Source organism: Chiloscyllium punctatum, chromosome 1 (genome assembly GCF_047496795.1).
Source record: "Chiloscyllium punctatum isolate Juve2018m chromosome 1, sChiPun1.3, whole genome shotgun sequence".
NCBI classification, from domain to species: Eukaryota; Metazoa; Chordata; class Chondrichthyes; order Orectolobiformes; family Hemiscylliidae; genus Chiloscyllium; species Chiloscyllium punctatum.
The window spans coordinates 113,035,887-113,054,668 of NC_092739.1; the positions used below are offsets into that span (position 1 = coordinate 113,035,887).

The 18,782-nt window shown below is 38.8% G+C and overlaps 1 protein-coding gene across 2 annotated transcripts in view; it reads right to left on the reverse strand.

Moving 5' to 3' along the window:
- The window catches only part of LOC140478833 (gamma-secretase subunit Aph-1b-like), a 104,709-nt gene that overhangs the window by 53,212 nt on the left and 32,715 nt on the right, over window positions 1-18,782 (reverse strand). For both annotated transcript variants that reach the window (XM_072572299.1, XM_072572289.1), the window contains one exon: window positions 5,853-5,926. In XM_072572299.1, coding sequence (XP_072428400.1) covers window positions 5,853-5,926 — 74 coding nt within the window. The remainder of the gene's footprint in view (window positions 1-5,852; window positions 5,927-18,782) is intronic.

Below are 18,782 nucleotides of genomic sequence, written 5' to 3' on the forward strand. Positions count from 1 at the left end.
TTCAAAATAGAGACAGTTCGAGTCAATAGTACTCTATTGTCTCTATAATCTTATATCAAACTTTCAAGCATTATTTGACTGCTTAAACAGTGCTTATTAGCTCCATACAAAAGACTTACTTTAAATAGTATTTGCAATGTGGGACTGCTGTTGTGACCATTCTGCATGCTCAAGACATCAAAAGGATGTGGAACCAAGAGGTGCAGTAATGTACCCTAGATCAACATGAAAGCCAAAAGCCACTATCATAGAGTCACAGAGATGTGCAGCACAGAATTAGACCCTTCAGTCCAACTCGTCCATGCCGACCAGATATCACAACCCAATCTAGTTCCACTTGCCAGCACCTGGCCCATATCCCTCCAAACCCTTCCTATCCATATACCCATTCTAATGCCTCTGAAATGTTGCAATTGTACCGGCCTCCACCACTTCCTCTGGCAGCTCATTCCAAACACATACCACCCTCTGCGTGAAAAAGTTGACCCTTAGGTCTCTTATCTCTTTCCCCTCTCCCCTAAACCTATGCCCTCGAGTTCTGGACTACCCCATCTTAGGGTAGAGACTTTGTCTATTTATCCTACCCATGCCCTCATGATTTTGTAAACCTCTATAAGGTCCCCCTCAGCCTCAGACTCTCCAGGGAAAACAGCCCCAGTACATTCAACCTCTCTCTACAGATCAAATCCTCCAACCTTGGCAACATCCTTGTAAATATTTTCTGGACCCTTTCAAATTTCACAACATCTTTGCGATAGGAAGGAGACCAGAACTGCAAGCAATATTCCAACAGTGGCCTAACCAATGTCCTGTACAGCTGCAACATGACCTCCCAACTCCTGTACTCACTACTCTGACCAATAAAGGAAAGCATACCAAACGCTTTCTTTACTATCCTATCTACCTGCGACTCTACTTTCAAGGAGCTATGAACCTGCATTCCAAGGTCTCTTTGTTCAGTAACACTCCTGAGGACCTTACCATTAAGTGTATAAGTCCTGCTAAGATTTGCTTTCCCAAAATGCAGCACCTCACATTTATCTGAATTAAAAACTCCATCTGCCACTTCTCAGCCCATTGACCCATCTGGTCCTGTTGTAATATGAGGTAACCCTCTTCACTGTCCACTACACCTCCAATTTTGGTGCCATCTGCAAACTTACGAACTATACCTCTTACACTCGCATCCAAATCATTTATATAAATGACACAGTAGTGGACCCAGCACCGATCCTTGTAGCACTCCATTGGTCACAGGCCTCCAGTCTGAAAAACAACCCTCCATCACCACCCTCTGTCTTCTACCTTTGAGCCAGTTCTGTATCCAAGTGGCGAGTTCAACCTGTATTCCATGAGATCTAACTTTGCTAAGCAGTCTCCCATGGGGAACCTTGTTGAATGCCTTACTAAAGTCCATAAAGATCACACCCACCACTCTGCCCTCATCAATTCTCATTACTTTTTCAAAAAACTCAAGCAAGTTTGCGAGACATTATTTCCCATGCACAAAGCCAAGTTGACTATCTCTAATCAGTCATTGCCTTTCCAAATACATGAAAATCCTGTCCCTCAGGATTCCCTTCAACAATTTGCCCACCACAGAGGTCAGGCTCACTGGCATACAGCTCCCTAGCTTGTCCTTACTACCCCTATTAAACAGTGGCATGACGTTAGCCAACCTCTAGTCTTCTGCCACCTCACCATAACTGCACGCAATATTCCTATGACTATCAATGATACAAATATCTCAGCAAGGGGCCCAGCAATCACTTCCCTAGCTTCCCACAGAGTTCCAGGGTACATCAGATCAGGTCCTGGGGATTTATCCACTTTTATGTGTTTCAAGACATCTAGCACTTCCTCCTCTATAATATAGAAATTTTGCAAGATGTCACCATCTATTTCCCTACAGTCTATATCTTCCAGATCTTTGTCCACAGTGAACACTGATGCAAAATACACATTTAGTATCTCCCCCATCTCCTGCGGCTTCCCAGCTGATCTTTGAGGGGCCCTATTTTCACCCTAGTTACCCGTTTATCCTTAATGTATTTGTAACAACCCTTTAGATTCTCCTTAACTCTATTTGCCAAAGCTATCTCATGTCTGTTTTTTGCCCTCCTAATTTCCCTCTTAAGTATCCTTAATACTCTAAGGATTCATTCGATCTATCTTGTCTAAACTTGACCTAAGCTTCCTTCTTTTTCTTAACTAAACCCTCAATTTCTTTAGTCATCCAGCATTCCCTATACCTACCAGCCTTTCCTTTCACCCTATATTGTCTCTGCATTCTCATTATCTCAGTTCTGAAGGCTTCCCATTTTCCAGCCGTCCCTTTACCTGCAAACAGCTGCCCGCAATCAGCTTTCGAAAGTTCTTGCCTCATACCCTCAAAGTTAGCCTTCATCAAATTTCGAACTTCAACTTTTAGATCTGGTCTATCCTCTTCCATCAATATTTTAAAACTAATAGAATTATTGTTGCTGGCCCCAAAGTGCTCCCCCACTGACACCTCAGTCACCTGCCCTGCCTTATTTCTCAAGCGTAGGTCAAGTTTTGCACCTTCTCTAGGAAGTACATTCACATACTTAATCAGAAAATTTTCTTGTACACACTTAACAAATTCCTCTCCATCTAAACCGTTAACACGATGGCAGTCCCAGTTGATGTTTGGAAAGTTAAAATCCCCTACCATAACCACTGTTTTATTCTTACAGATAGCCGAGATCTCCTTACAAGTTTGTTTCTCAATTACTCTCTGACTATTAGGGGGTCTATAATACAATCCCAATAAGCTGATCATCCCTTTCTTATTTCTCAGTTCCACCCAAATAGCTTGCCTTGATGTATTTCCAGGAATATCCTCCATAAGTACAGCTGTAATACTATCCATTATCAAAAATGTCACACCCCTCCTCTCTTGCCTCCCTTTCTCTCCTTCCTGTAGCATTTGTATATTGGAACATTAAGCTGCCAGTCCTGCCCATCCCTGAGCCACGTTTCTGTAATTGCTATGATATCCCAGGCCCATGTTCCTAACCATGCCCTGCGTTCATCTGCCTTCACTGTTTGGCCCCTTGCATTGAAATAAATGCAGTTTAATTTATCAGCCAACCGTGTTCGCTGCTTTGTCCCTGCCTGTTTGACTCGCTTTTTTCCCCAACTGTACCTGTCTCAGATTGATCTCTTTCCTGTCTCCCTGGGTCCCACCCCTCACGAACAGCCAAGTTTCGGGCATGGAGTCTGGCTCCAAAGCAACAAGGGGTATGTCGGCTTCCAAGAGATCAATTATGTTAAGGGATTCTGTAGTCTGAGGTACAGTCAGGCGTTTCTGTGGCCAGCAGCAAAAAATCAGAATGGTGTGTTGCTTCCCTGGTGCCAGGATGAAGGATATCTCAGAGAGGGTGCAGAATGTTCTCAAGGGGGAAAGTGGCCAGCAAGAGGTCAATGACATAAGAAGGGAAAAGGTCAAGATTCTGAAGGGAGATTACAGAGAGTTAGGCAGGAATTTAAAAAGGAGGTCGTCGAGAGTAGTAATATCTGGATTACTCCCAGTGCTACGAGCTAGTGAGGGCAGGAATAGGAGGATAGAGCAGATGAATGCATGGCTGAGGAGCTAGTGTCTGGGAGGATTCACATTTTTGGATCACTGGAAGCTATTTTGGGGTATAAGTGACCTGTACAAGAAGGACGGATTGAACCTAAATTGGAAGGGGACTAATATACAGGCAGGGAAATTTGCTAGAGCTGCTCAGGAGGATTTAAACTAGTAAGGTGGGGGTGTGTGACCCAGGGAGATAGTGAGGAAAGAGATCAATCTGAGACTGATACAGTTGAGAACAGAAGCAAGTCAAACAGTCAGGGTAGGCAGGGACAAGGTAGGACTAATAAATTAAACTGCATTTATTTCAATGCAAGATGAACTCAGGACATGATTAGGAACATGAGACTGGGATATCATAGCAATTACAGAAACGTGGCTCAGGGTTGGGCAGGATTGGCAGCTTAATGTTCCAGAATACAAATGCTATAGGAAGGATAGAAAGGGAGGCAATGATCTCCTGCTGGTCCCTCTCCCCCGTGAGAACATTCTGCATCCTCCGAGACCTCCTTGATCCTGGCACCAGGGAGACATCACACCATTCTGAATTTTCACTACTGGTCACAGAAACATCTGTCTGTGCCTCCGACTAGAGAGTCCCTTGGAACCCAATATACCCCTCATTACATTAGAGCCATTCTCAATACCAGAAACTTGGCTGTTCTTGCTACATTGCCCGGACAATCCATCACCCCTTACATTTTCCAAAAGAGCATAATTCTTTGAAATGGCGATAACCACAGAAGATTCTTGCACTATCTGCCTACTCTCTTACTTTTCCTGGAGTTAACCATCCATGTGACTGTATGTGCGACTTTTCCCCCTTCCTATAACTGCCATCCATCACACTCCTTTGCTCTTGTAAATTCCTCAGTGCCTCTAACTGTCACTGCAACCGATCCATTCGATCTGATAGGATTCACAACCAACGGCATTTATTGCAGATATGATCGTCAGTAACATAAACTCTCCCTAAACTCCCACATCTGACAAGAAGAGCATATCACTTTTCTAAAGGACATTTTTCGTCTTCCAATTACAGACCCAGAAAATAGCACTGCTCCAGGCTAACTTAATACTTATGGCTTATATTTTTAAGTTTAATCAGGAGACATATCTCAATAAAACAAATAAGCAAGAAATAATCTACTTTACTCACTACTGCAGACTTACTCTAAGCTCACACTTAAAAATATTCACTTAACTGTTTCTGTGCTGTGAACTCTCCCAAACAGGTTCCTATAAAATTAGTTGTGAATTTCACTGTTTCGAGTGTCTCTTGGAAAATTAACAACGTCCAGCGATACATGAATTCAAACTGCAAATGCAGTAACTGCGCAGGTTCACCGCTATGTCAGTTAGCAACATGGGTTTCTTTTTCTCTCTAATACACTGACCTCACCTGCTTTTGTCTGTTCCTCCCCCTTTCAAAAGTGCAGTTGTTTTGACTTCTTTTTTCTCCAAAAGTTCCAAAACAATGCAATAGCATATAAAACAGTAATTGCTGCTCCTGGAATTTGAGGAAATCACCTCCAACACCTAAAATACCTCAAAATAGGAGCAGCTTGTTCCAGCCAGAGATTTTTCCTGTCCTCCACCTTGGATTACCCAGAATCCACAATCAATCACCGGCATTCTTCCTTTCCAACAGCTTCTTCAACACTCCCATCCTGATCACTACCTTGAGGCTTCCATTAACAAATTCAATGGTGAAAACTGCTCAAACAGCTGAATGACCCAGTCCTATTCTATACTCATTTTTCTTAATTTCCACTTCTCTACTGTTCCATTGCATAGCATGCCATTTGAGGCTATACTTTAACTCAGAGCCCCCTAAAGAATTCTACTCTTGTGCTAGAAAATCTTATCACATACTTACTTATTTTTATTCACTCATGGGACGTGGGCATTGGTGGCTGGCCAGCATTCATTACTTGTCCCTAGCTGCCTTTGAATTGAGTAGCGTACCAGACCATTACAGAGTATAGTTGAGAGCCAACTACTTTGCAGTGGGTCTGGGGACACATTAAAGGAAATAAATCATTTCACTGGAGACAGTTCAGAGAAGGTTCACTCTGGTGATTTACAGAAGCACAATTTTAAAAGAAACAAAAAAAATTAAACTCATTGCCATCTTGCATGTTTGGGTTATAAGACCCAGCTCAATATGTATGCTTTGCTGCAAAAAACTGTTGCGAAACATATCTACAGCACACAATACAATGAATTTTACAATAAAATTCTGTCTCACCATAGGCCATTTGCTGGACTGATAGGGGTGACTTCCCATCTTCATTTAGTGCTGCTAAGCCTTCATTTGCCTTTCTAAAAGAATAAAAATGTTACTTATTAAACATTCTTAAGAGGTGAATTATTATGTTACTACAGAAGTAGGCTAACAAATAAAACATAGCATTTGAATTTTCATTGATAATGTTCAGATTTCTCAAGTCAAACACTGTATGGTACAGAGTAAGCTTGAGTAACTTAAAATTTATACTTTGCAACCTAATATAAATCATGCGTGCTTTAGAATTTTTATGAAGCAAATAATTGATCCAAGATCAAAAAAATTCCAAGGAAATAAAGTATACAACTGATACGCAAAAAAGTTAAATATTGAGCACAGAGTGTTTTTCTCACTTCAGCTTTTCATAAACTAATGTTGTCCTGAGACAGTGCCAAAAGGCCTAATGCTGTTCCATCATCTAATTCAAACAGCAAGATTCCACATTTAAACTAAGACAAAATGTGCCTGCAAGATACTAGATGATAAGGAGGACAATAGGCCTTACCTGATATCTATACACCAACTTGTAGCACGAGCATGACAGCAATCGAAGGTGAGGGTCATGCCGGAGTACAGAATTCAGTGATATGATCTGGAATGACTAATGCTGATTTTGTCTCATTGCCTTCAGTATATAGCATTACAAGACAGAACATGGAGTGCTTTATCACTGTCTAAATTACATTATAAGTAAAATTGCATGTTTCAAACTAAAGCCAAATGAAAAAAAAGCTACATTTTCATCCCTGTGTATCACTAACAACAGATCAGATATCTGAAAACTTCGTAGAAAACTAAGAAATTCACATTCTATAGATTTCAAAAAGATTTTGCCCTCATATCCTGCTGTATATAGAGGAACCTCGATTATCCAAATGAGATGGGCAGGCACTATTTCGTTCAGATAATTGATTATTCGGTTAATCGATTCAATGCCTTTCCTCCAAGGGTCAGAGCTTTCCATTAAGCCTGCTCCCAGTTCAGAAAACTACAGCACACTGTGTGCGACGCCCCACCCCCAATCCCCACACGCCCACACCACCTCTCCAGGATAGCTGGAGTGGACACTAACAAGACTGCTGCTGCTGTGTTTTGGGGGGGGGTGAGTCTCCAAATCGCGTGCGCACACACACACTTTTTACTGCAACTTTTTGACAGTTTCCACATTTGCCCTGTACAGGACAAATGATGGAGAGATCATCCGGGGAAAGGGGGATTAAGGGTACACCCTGTGTAGAACTCCAAAAAAAGTATGGGAAGAGAGAGAGAGGGGGTATGATGTCAGTCATTTAGAGACGGTGCCTGTACTATCATCAGTCCAGGACTGTACTTGGCAGCACTTTTAATCACTATAAACAAAAGGCGCGATCAGTGTTGGACACACGTTTTTGATATAATGTTTCTGTCAGGATCTAGAGACCTCCTTTGGATAATCCAATTTTCAGATAATTGATATACAAATAATCGAGGTTCCATTGTATTGAGAAAAGATCTGTTGCGTTATATGGCACTATCACCCGTTTAAGTGGGAAAGACTTCGAACAAATCTTGGAAACTCATTCTTGAGTTACATGAGGCACTGTGGGCCACCAACAGTAGCAGAATTGTACTTTAATACAATCTGCAGTCTCATGCCCCAGCATTCCCCCCCCCCCCCCCCAGTGCATCTTGTAGATACTACACACTACGGCTACTGAGCCTCATTGGCAGATGGACGGATGTGGTGCCAATCAAGTGGGCTGCTTTGCCCTGGATGGTGTCAGGTTTCTTGACTGCCGTTGGAATTGCATTCAACCAGGCAAAAGGTGAGTCGGAAGTGAGTTTTCGTTGCAGTATTCCTAGTTTTTGACCTGCTCTTGCAGCAGGTATGTTTATGTGGCGACTCCAGATGAGCTTCTGGTCAATGATAACCATCAGGATGTTGATAGTGGGAGATTCAATGATGGTAATGTGGTGGTCAGATTGTCTCTTTTCCGTAATGGTCATAGCCTGGCATCTGTGTGGCACAAATTTTACTTACCACTTGTCAGTCCAATCCTGGATATTGTCCAGATCTTGTTGTGTTTTGTTCCAACCTCATAACATCAGTGCTTTTCCTTAGATTTAGCCTTACTCAGGAAAGTGTTAACTACCATCTTGTTCTCTGACTTGGCCTTCTCCTGCTCACCATGACTCACTCAGGGCAGTGATATCGATGTCATTGTGCTGGAGTTCTAGGGCTTTGAGAGCAGTGAGCATTCAGTTCTGCTGTTCCAGGAGCTTTCCCGGAGGTACCTGATGTCATGGGATAAGAGGTCCATTAAAACTGATTAAGGAAAAGTCAGATGTGTTAGACTGCATGTCCATGTTTCTGGACAGACTCCAAGGAGCATGCAAAATAGCAAAGATCCATATAAAAAGCAAAGATGAAAAAATAGGCACAAAGATAAAATGAGAAATGAAATATTATTATTACTTTGCAGAATTATTGATAGATGCACGAGATCACAGGAAGAAGAACAGTGTTATCGCACAATGTTACAACAATATCGTCGTAGAGAGAAAGTTAATCTGCAAGATTGTCAAATGGTTAGAATAGTGAGAATGATGGAGACTAAAACACAGGTAACAGCAAATGTAGATAATTCACAAACTGATCCTCCTAATATCTGACTAGTCAATACCAAACTACTGAGGCAGTTCAACACTGCATTCTTGTACTTAAAAGAAGGATAATGGAAAGATCTAATGAGGTTATTTATGGATTTCAAATAAATCTGTAGATACACCTGTGTGCGCAACCTTGGCCAAAAAATGATGTGGATATGGAGGAATCAGTACCAGTAAAACAACATCCCTATTGTTTAAGCCCAGAAAAACAAGCTCAATTGGAGCAGAGATTTGTACATTTTAGAAAACCACTTAATTCAACCTAGCCAAAACAGGTGCAGTCCTTCTTCTTAAATGTGACAAATTTGACAAGTCAACTAGATTGGGCACAGTGCATGCAGTATCATAAACAGATTTGTGCCCAATTTTTCAGTTAGAAGATTGTATTGATAGGGTTGGCAAGTCCCATTTATATCAAGAGTAAAGAGGTATTAGCTTTTATTGCACCAAATGGGTTGCATTGATGTTGAGTCATGTCATTCAGGTTTAAAATCATTCCAGCTACATTTCAAAGATTTAGGAACCAAGCTGTCACTATTCTATCCAAGTAAATCACACAATTGGGTAATGCTTTAATATACTATGCTGTAAACTTGGGAAGAAAATATGAAACAAATGGAAGCCTAATTCAAACAGTTACAATCAGCTGACTGAGCAACACATCTTGCCAGTGAGTCTGAGAAAGCAAGTGTACATTACCCAGGACACAAAGGTCAAGAAGCAGTGTTGTCAAGAACATTAAGAGCAAAGATAAAATTTCCGCTTCCAAAAGCAAAACAAGAAAATCAGGAGATTCTTGGAGATGTGTGGGTTTTAATGGTAATTTAATGCTACTTCAGCAGAATAGCTGCCTCCATCAGATTTTTTTTTTACAAATAACAGGCAACAGTAATATGCACAGAAGAATGCCAAACAGCTTTTGAGAAGCTTAAAGCAATCCTAAAGACTAAATCACTGTTGGTCACCCGTGACATCAGTAAAACTTTTAAAATGGAGCATGTGCACCACCCTTTGCATGAAAAAGTTACCACTTAGGTTCCTTTTAAATCTTTCCCCTCTCACCCTAAACCTATGCCCTCTAGTTCTTGACTCCCCTACTCTAGGGAAAAGACCTTGTCTATTTACCTTACCCCTGACCCTCATAATTTTGTAAATTTCTAAGGTCACCCCTCAGCCTCCGACGCTCTAGGGAAAACAGCCCCAGCCTGTTCAAACCCTCCAAACCTAGCAACATCCTTGTAAATATTTTCTGAACCCTTTCAGGTTTCACAACATCCTTTCTATAGGAAGGAGACCAGAATTGCACACAATATTCCAAATGTGACCTAACCAATGTCCTGTACAGCTACAATGTGACCTCCCAACTCCTATACTCGATGCTCTGACCAATAAAGGAAAGTATATCAAAAGCGTTCTTCACTATCCTATCTACCTGCGACTCCATTTTGAAGGAACTATGAACCCGCAGTCCCAACGTCTCTTTGTTCAGAAACACTCTCCAGGACCTTAAGTGTACAAGTCCTGTCTTGATTTGACTTTCCAAAATGCAGCAGCTCACATTTATCTAAATTAAACTCCATCTGCCATCCCTTGGCCCATCTGATCAAGCTCTCGTCATACTAGGAAGGTAACCTTTTTCACTGTCCACTACACCTCCAATTTTGGTGTCATCTGCAAACTTATTAAGTGTATCTCCTATGTTCACAGCCAAATCATTTATACAAATGACAAAAAAAAAACAGTGGACCCCATTTAAGCTGATAATAATCATTTGGCCTTTGTAGAAAAAAAATTGAAACTCAATGTTAGATTATTTTGTTGGAGCTTGTTCATTTAAACTTATAATAAAGGCATTGCTCATATCACTGGAAAAGATAATGTAATTGCCACAAATGTAATAATTGTAAAATAGTTTGAATATTAAAGGTGGCATGAACTGGCAGAAATCCTATATGGTGAGTGAATGACAATGAAATAATGTAACATTTTTTTTTTGTATTTATCACATGTTACATTGTAAGACAGATATTGTAAGACAAATGCCACATTCCCTATGGAGAATGTTAGAAACGCACTTTTTATTGACTTCGAGATTTGGAATCTGGATTTGTTTGGGCATTACTGGGTTGTAAAGGAATTACCACGTGATTGATTAGAACTAGAAAGTCAAAACAATAAAGACGACTGTCTACTGCTGCTTACAAAAAAAGTGACTTTGGAAAGCTGTGTCCAACAAAGTTTTCAGAGAGATAAGCATGGCGTTTACTGTTGTAGTTGAGTAAACAGACCTGAAACCTCTAATGGATTTATGTCAGCGTCACCGAACAACAGCCTGTAAACTGAGTGCTGGGTATACAAGTCTGGAAACTATGGGCAGTCAATGGAGGAGAGGACAAGCAGATCAGTCTTTCTCAGACAACAAAAATCAGACTTTCGGGCTAAAAGCAGCACCCTACGCACTTCTTTCAGCCAAATAGTTTGAAACAAACCTGATAAAGTTTCAAAATATCAGGATTCCCAATTGTTTCTCATCTAAATCTGAAATATGGTCTGAAGATTTTTGTTTACTTTGAGACTGGAACTCCGACAAGAAACCGGAAGTAGTCAATCCATTTTGACGGCTTAATACATCCCTTGATCTTCCCTTTTTTGCATAATGTTTTCCACACCTATGATAACTCTGAAGAGTTGTGCATCTTTGTAGTATCTGGAAAAAATGTGTGCACATTTGGGATTAAGGGGATGTAGTTTAATTCACAATAGCTTGGATGATAGGCACAGTTTACCATTTATTGAGGAATAGGTTTGTCTGTAAAATGTATTTATTTTGTATTAATTGAAAGGTCTGATGAAAGTCTCTTTTGGATGCAGATTTGCTCACTGAGCTGGAAGGTTCATTTCCAGACGTTTCGTCACCCTACTATGTTACATCTTCAGCGGGCCTCAGGCGAAGCACTGCTGAAAATTCCTGCTTTCTATCTATATGTGTGGGTTTCTTTGGGTTAGTGGTGTCATTTCCTGTGGTGATATCATTTCCTGTGGTGAAGTCACTTCCTTTTTACTTAGGGGATGGTAGTTGGGATCGAAATCTATGTGTTTGTAGATACAGTTCCGGTTGGAATGCCATGCTTCTAGGAATTCTCGTGCATGTCTTTGTTTGACTTGTCCTAGGATGAATGTGTTGTCCCAGTCGAAGTGGTGTCCTTCTTTATCTAAGGACACTAGAGAGAGAGGGTCATGTCGTTTTGTGGCTAGTTGGTGTTCATGTATCCTGGTGGCTAGTTTTCTGCCTGTTTGTCCAGGCAGATGAAATGAACCTTGCAGCTCAGCGAGCAAATCTACATCCAGAACCTCAACCTGAGCTACAAATCTTTTCAAAACTTGCTAAAGTCTCTTTTATTTAGCAGTAATAATGAGAAACAAATTGAACATTTTTGGTTACTGAAAACAACATTACACTTTTGTTACAGATATGGAGTGAAGGGTTCAATATCCAGTGCACTCACCCTACCGGTACACAATTTACTAGAATTCTTTGAATTAGTAACCTACAATGGGGATGAAGGGGAATTAGTGGATACACTGCAATTAGATATCCACAAGGCATTTGATAATGTGCCATGCGAAAGTTTTTTTATGTGATGTGGGCATAACTGGCTGAGCCAGCATTTATTGCTGGAGTTGCCCTTGAAATTGTTGTGATGTGCTGTCTTTTTGAATGACTTAATCCAATTTAGTGGAAAAAGAAGACTTATTCTGTAAGGGGCAACATAGTGGCAAGACGTTAAAGTAAGAGTTGGCATAAACTAGTCTTTTCCTAATGGACAAGAGATAACAAGTAGCATACAACAGGGATCAGTGTGGAGCCTCAAGTCTTTACAAATTACCTTCATCCAAGTCATTTATGTACTCAAGGTATGGAGTAAATTTGCTGATGACACATAGAAAGATGGAAAAATAACGTGAGCAAGACATAAGGAGATATCCTCACACACGAATCACAGAAGTCTCGTTTGCAAGTACAAGAAGAAATTTAGTGAAACTAATAGAATGTTATAACTTATTCCGATGGAATTCAAATATAAAATAACGGTAGTCCTGCTTCAATTATACAGTAAACGTAGTCCTCATTTGGTGTTCTGCATTTAGTGATCTTTTATTCCAAATGTTAACACAAATAATGAAGGCATTGCTACTAGGTGACTATCACTTAATAAATTCGAGAGAATGAAAAAGAAACCTCTCAATACCAAGAATAATCCCCAAAAAATCAAAAGGTAACCCACAAGAGTACTAAAACCATTGGTTTTGACCCCTGCTACAATTAATTAAAATAAACAAAGATAACAAAATCATAATTTTAATCTAACAGTTATAGGTTGGTGATATGGAAACATCTATGGAAATAAACATACATAACCTTCTTTGTACCTAACACTGTTTATTCAGCAAGCAGTAATATTGTACAGTCCATCTCTATTGTAGTTACTGCAGGTATATCCACCCTGAAGAAATCCTGCCATGTGTAAACCCATTTTCATTTGCTAATGTTGTATTAAACTTAAGTTACTAACCAGAATCATCCATATCCTCCTCAGCCAGTCTCAACACACAGATTGTAGTGAAGATGTTATAAGCGTACAAATGTGATGTTTTTACATTACATAATAGGTTTCAAGAACATTATTTGAAGAGATCAAAAGTGCAGATTACAAGTTTCTTGACTTAATTCTACCTATTTCTGAAACTATTTGTCTTACAATAGCACAATGGCAGCTTGTAGAATAATGTTCATAATGAAAAAAAATGTTTGCAAAGAACTATAAAAAAAACTGCAAGTTTTCAAAATTAATTGACATTCATAAAGCCTGTTTTGCAAAATGGAACAGTATAGTGTCATCCTCTACTCCATGACTTCTGCAATACCCTTTACTGCAATGATGGTGTGGATGAAATGTTTTATCACACGAATGAAACAATCATACTGTAGTCATAACAAAAATACATAAAGTGAATTCCATGTTTTATGCCACAACAACGAAATCTGCTAAAAATGAGCTCCTAATTTTCACAAACAAAAAATGGTGAGACTCAAATTATCCTATGAATCTAGCACTACTATACTGACCAACTCAGATATAAGGATTAATAGAAATTCAACCCAAATCTGACTGAAAGATGAGGGAGCAAGGGAGAAGGTGAGTGTGCAGGTGAGTGAAGACAGCTCAATATCTGTATTAAGTTAGCAAGTAGGTGCATTTTATTTCTGAAAACAAAATCTGCAAAGAACTCAGCTTAGCAAAGAGCCCTGTTGAAACAATGGACAAGCAGAGAAAAAAGTAAGACCAGTGTCAAAGATGAAACATTGATCAGAAAAAAAGTACATACTGTGACTAACAATAATCTTCATGCTACAATCTTTAAATAGCAAGAGAAACATTACAGCATCACACAAGTTGTAATGCACAAAGACTGAAAATCTGTCCGTCATGACCTAGAACTGAGGAATGTTTTGTGACAGCTAACACAAACAGCATGTATTAAAAAATGCATGAATAATTAAGTACAATTTATGTAACTTTAAAAGGAACTAAAACTATGTTCAATTGAAATGTGGCTTTTCTTGTTTTCTGATTGAACAAGATACCATACCAAGTATGGTGAACACGTGACAAACTTTTACAGTGACACTAAAGAGGCTTGTATTAATTAAGTTGTTACAACAGGGGATAAACCCTCCTGCTTAATTTAAAACCAGCAACACAAAAGATTTATCCAGTGCAGTAATCTGTGAGGCCAAGAACTATTTAAAGTAAAAATTAACAACTTTATTTCTTAAAGTATAACAGAGAATAATTAACTAACAACTATTTACAATTCCTTACTCTAACCTATCTGTTACTTTCCCTTCTATAATACTAGTCTGATAAAGCTCCCAATTAAGATTTAGAAAACAACACTTCTTGTCTCAAAACCAGGCAGCCTTCAGTTTATCTATTTAGATGTTCCTGTGTCTTTTTTTTCTTCTTTTTAGGAATTTCTGTTTCACAAGTTACTGATCAAAAAGGTACTTTTTAGAGAGCTATTTTTCAGGTAGTCTTTTACCTCCTGGTACTTGACAATTCTCCTCTCAATTGTTCCATTTTCCCCCGTTTTATATCCCCAAAACATCGGATTGTGTCATTGGCTTTTAAAATTGTCAATATACTAAATTCAAACTGGATCAGGGTATAATATAACCCGATTAGCCAAATTCGAATTTGTTTTTGTCTCCAGGCAATGAGCTAATCGAGTTGTTCGACCATGTGTTACCTTATTGAGAACACTTGGTGCTGTGTCCAGTAGTTCTGCTGCTTTTAACTCTCTTAAAGTACACCCACATCTTCATAAAGTTCAATTGTACATACAAACCAAGTCAATAAAAGGCCTGTATCTGAATAATATTCATGCACTTTGCTGATGAAAGATTCAATTTTTAACTTTTGATGCTAGATGAACTTGCAATCAAGCATGTCATAGCCTTCAAAGTGTCAGTAAAGTGTAATCATTTTATTTGGAACTTGTTTCTTTCACAATATCATTCTACATAAAAGGTTCTCCCAGATGGAGGACAACATAATCAAAAATTTTTAGGCAGACACTCAAATATTCATTAATGTCTGTTATTATAGCAATCATCTATTCATAAAATTCTTTATTACTGTTTACTTAGTGCTGAAAACAAACTGTGCCATTAAATAAAACAATGCATATTAATGCAGCAAATAAATAGCTTTTGAATACTATTTTAAACATAGAAGATAGCAACAGGATTGGGAGATGTACTTCAGAGACTTGCTTACAGAACTGCTAAATGACAAATGCTTGTTAGTAATATTTCAACCGTGGAGAATGTAAAACTGCAGAGTAAATATTTCAATTTGCAATGATAAATGATCACCTAGAAACAAGATGATAAGCCAAGTGCATGTTGGGTTTCATAAATTGAACCATAATACAAGAATCAAAAGAGAAGGACAAATTTGCACAAGAGGTTGATTAGGCCACAATTGGAGTAGTCGACCAGTGATTGGAATTGAACAGTAGAAAGGATGTAGAAGTTAGAGAATGCACAATCTAAACCTACTGCAATGTTATCAATGTTGAATAATTATAGTTATTAAAAAGTCTGAAATAATAAAAATGTAAGTTAGTTCACTGAACTGGAAAATTTTCAGATGTTTCGTCACCATACTAGGTAACATCATCAATGAGAGACTCTGGTGAAGCACTGGTGGTATGTTCCACCTCTCTATTTTAAGGTGTTGGTTTCTTAAGGTGGGTGATGTCATTTCTGTTTTTTTTTCCAAGGGAAGGTAGATAGGATCTAAATTGATGTGTTTATTGATGGAGTTATGATTAGAATGCCATGCCTCTAAGAGTTCTTGTACATGTCTTTGTTTCGCCTGTCCAAGGACGTGTGTGTGGTGTCCCAGTCAAAGTGGCATCCTTCTTTGTCTGTATTTATGGAAACTAGTGACAGTAGGTAGTGTCTTTTGGTGGCTAGTTGGTGTTTGTGCATCCTGATGTCAAGATTCCTGCTTGTTTGTCCGGTGTAGTGTTTTTTACAGTTCTTGTATGGTATCTTGTAAATGATGTTAAGATTTGCTGGTAGTATCTAATAGATCCTTTAGTTTCATCAGTCACTGTTTAAGTGTGTTGGTAGGTTTGTGGCTGCTTGTTCAATGAGCTACGTCACATTGCAGCACCCAAGAACTACAAAAAGCAGAAGAAAAATATCTATACAACATTTTCAAGAAAAACTGATACCCAATAAACACAATCCGCCGATTCCTCAGAATCAAACCCAAACAAGCAGACACAACGCAACCAAATACTATAGTCACATTACCTTACATCAGACATATCAGAAATGACTTTCAGACTACTCAGACCCAGGGTAGCCCACAAACCTACCAACACAAATAAATGTGGTTTCAGTGAGAGGATGCAAAAAACAACAGAGAAAATGTTGATTTTTTTGTAATAATTGGATTGAAAAAGAAAAGTTTAAATATAAATTAAGCCAAGCTGAGTGTGTTTGATGTTTAACAATTTTGGTTTGTTAAAATACTGGTTCAGAAAATCCTTTAAGAACTATTTTGCCTTGTTTGCCTTGTGGGCTGTGTAGTAGGACAGATTTTGTTTTTACATTCAAATTGTACAACATTATGTCCTTTTTAAAATTATCAAACATGTAATCTTAAAATTAATTGATTTGAGTGCCTTGAGCCCCTAATTTGTTTGAAATTCTACAATGCCTGTTTAAAAAAAAACAGTTGGGTCAGTGGTCATGCTGTAGCCAAATGAAAGTATTATATTAAAATATCTTTGCTGAGTTTTAAATGCAGTGTGTTCACAAAAAGAAGAGTGCATTTTGAGTTTGATGTTTTGTTAAGATTTTCTAGAGAGTATTAGAACTTGAGGCTGAGCTGCCTAAATTCTGTTAATTATTGTTCAGACATCTTTGGCCACCTTCATATTGCAAATTCAAAGAATGTTGATCTCTACCAAAGTTGCTACTGTAATTCCAACCACTTTATTTGGGAAGTTTCATTTCGAGAACATATTTTAAAATATTCAGCATTTGTTTCCCACGAGCGTTTAAGATTTAAATCTGAACAGAAACTGCCTCTTTAATTGCTAAAGTACAGGAAATATTTTGTTGTTTTGTTGCTGTTCTAGATTTTTGAAATACTTTTCTCGACAGCTTTCACATTAGCCAAGTATCAATTTGTTAAAGGAAAATAATTTTTGATTAACCTGGATGGGGCCCCCGAGGGTTTGATTTTAGGACCATTCATTGTTGTTTGTGATTGACGGAATTGGTTTGACAGTACAATTTAGATGTTTATGGATTTTATAAAACTTGATAATGTCATAAATAGTGAACAGACTAATAGACTTCAGGAATTCAAAGAAAGTTGAAATAGGCAGACAATTCAGTGTAGTTAAATGCGTGACTGTCTTCATGCTGATAACCACCTTGGCAAGGAAGGAATGAGATAGAAAATGCAAAGATACTTTCAACAGCTAACATCTTCTCTAGAGTTTCTCCATTCACAGGTAAAGCACACCTTCGGACCTCTGCCCACCCTTCCTCAACCTGATCCAATTGATTAAATCAGCTCCCCAGTCATAAGCAAGGTAACAATAGTGAAGAGGAGGTCAGTATGCTTTTTGTCAGTGGCCTTCCTATGGACATTAAACTACATGAGTTTATCTTGTCTTTTGATCATTTAAAGGATATGAAGGTTCACTAATCAAGCTAAAATCACAACAGCCAGTTGGCTTTCTTGCATTTAACTGCTGCTTCTGCTCCTGCTCTGCTAAGAATGCTGCATTCACCTAGTGTGCTGCTGCTCCAATGCACACTCAGATGTGCTGGTATCCTCCATCTGAAGCATCTCTGCAAGGATGAACATCTCGTCAGTTTTGTGAAGTTTTTAACTGCCCTGATGCAAGAATTCAGATGCAAGAACAGACTGAATTTTGTTTTCAGGTTGGACTTTACTAAAAGAGATTTTGGTGATCTGGCTCATTTCCACTCCACTTAGAATGGATGGAGTGGTCACTACAGACTGTAGATTTAAGAACTTTCCTGGTGAATTTTTTTCCCCACATGGGAGGATTCTTCAAACTCTAATTATTGTAGTGGACTAATAATTTTTTGTTATAATCAAATATTGGCTGTCAGAGCCTTATGAAAGCTGTTAATGCCATCGGTTAACAAGGAGGGAATGAGGAAGTTTAGAAGGTATAAGCTAGCTGGGAAAGAGTTAAGTTCTGAGTTTTGTGAAACAAGAGGTTCAGCTAAGCATGACTCAGAATCAAATAAAAGTTTACAGTTAACAATGGGGTCCTGGAGGCAAGGGTAATGGGTTAACAAAGTGGAAAAGCATTCTTTATGTAGAGCCATTTCAGAATATTGGAAGCATGCAGTAAGGTCAGCTAACAAGGGGAAAAGTATCCATTGTATGAATCCAGTTAACAAGGTTAAGAACATTCATTATATAACAGTAAACGGCTTGGTCTCTGCTATTGATACTCGTTGATTGTAACAGTCATCCAATCAAAATGTATGTTGCCTTATCTGGATGCTGCTCCCTGTAAAATGACTATATATTTCATTGAGAAACTGCTGCTCCAGAGGAGACCGTGAACTCATGTCTCCGAGTACATGGGCGAGCGTTCTCGCTCCCT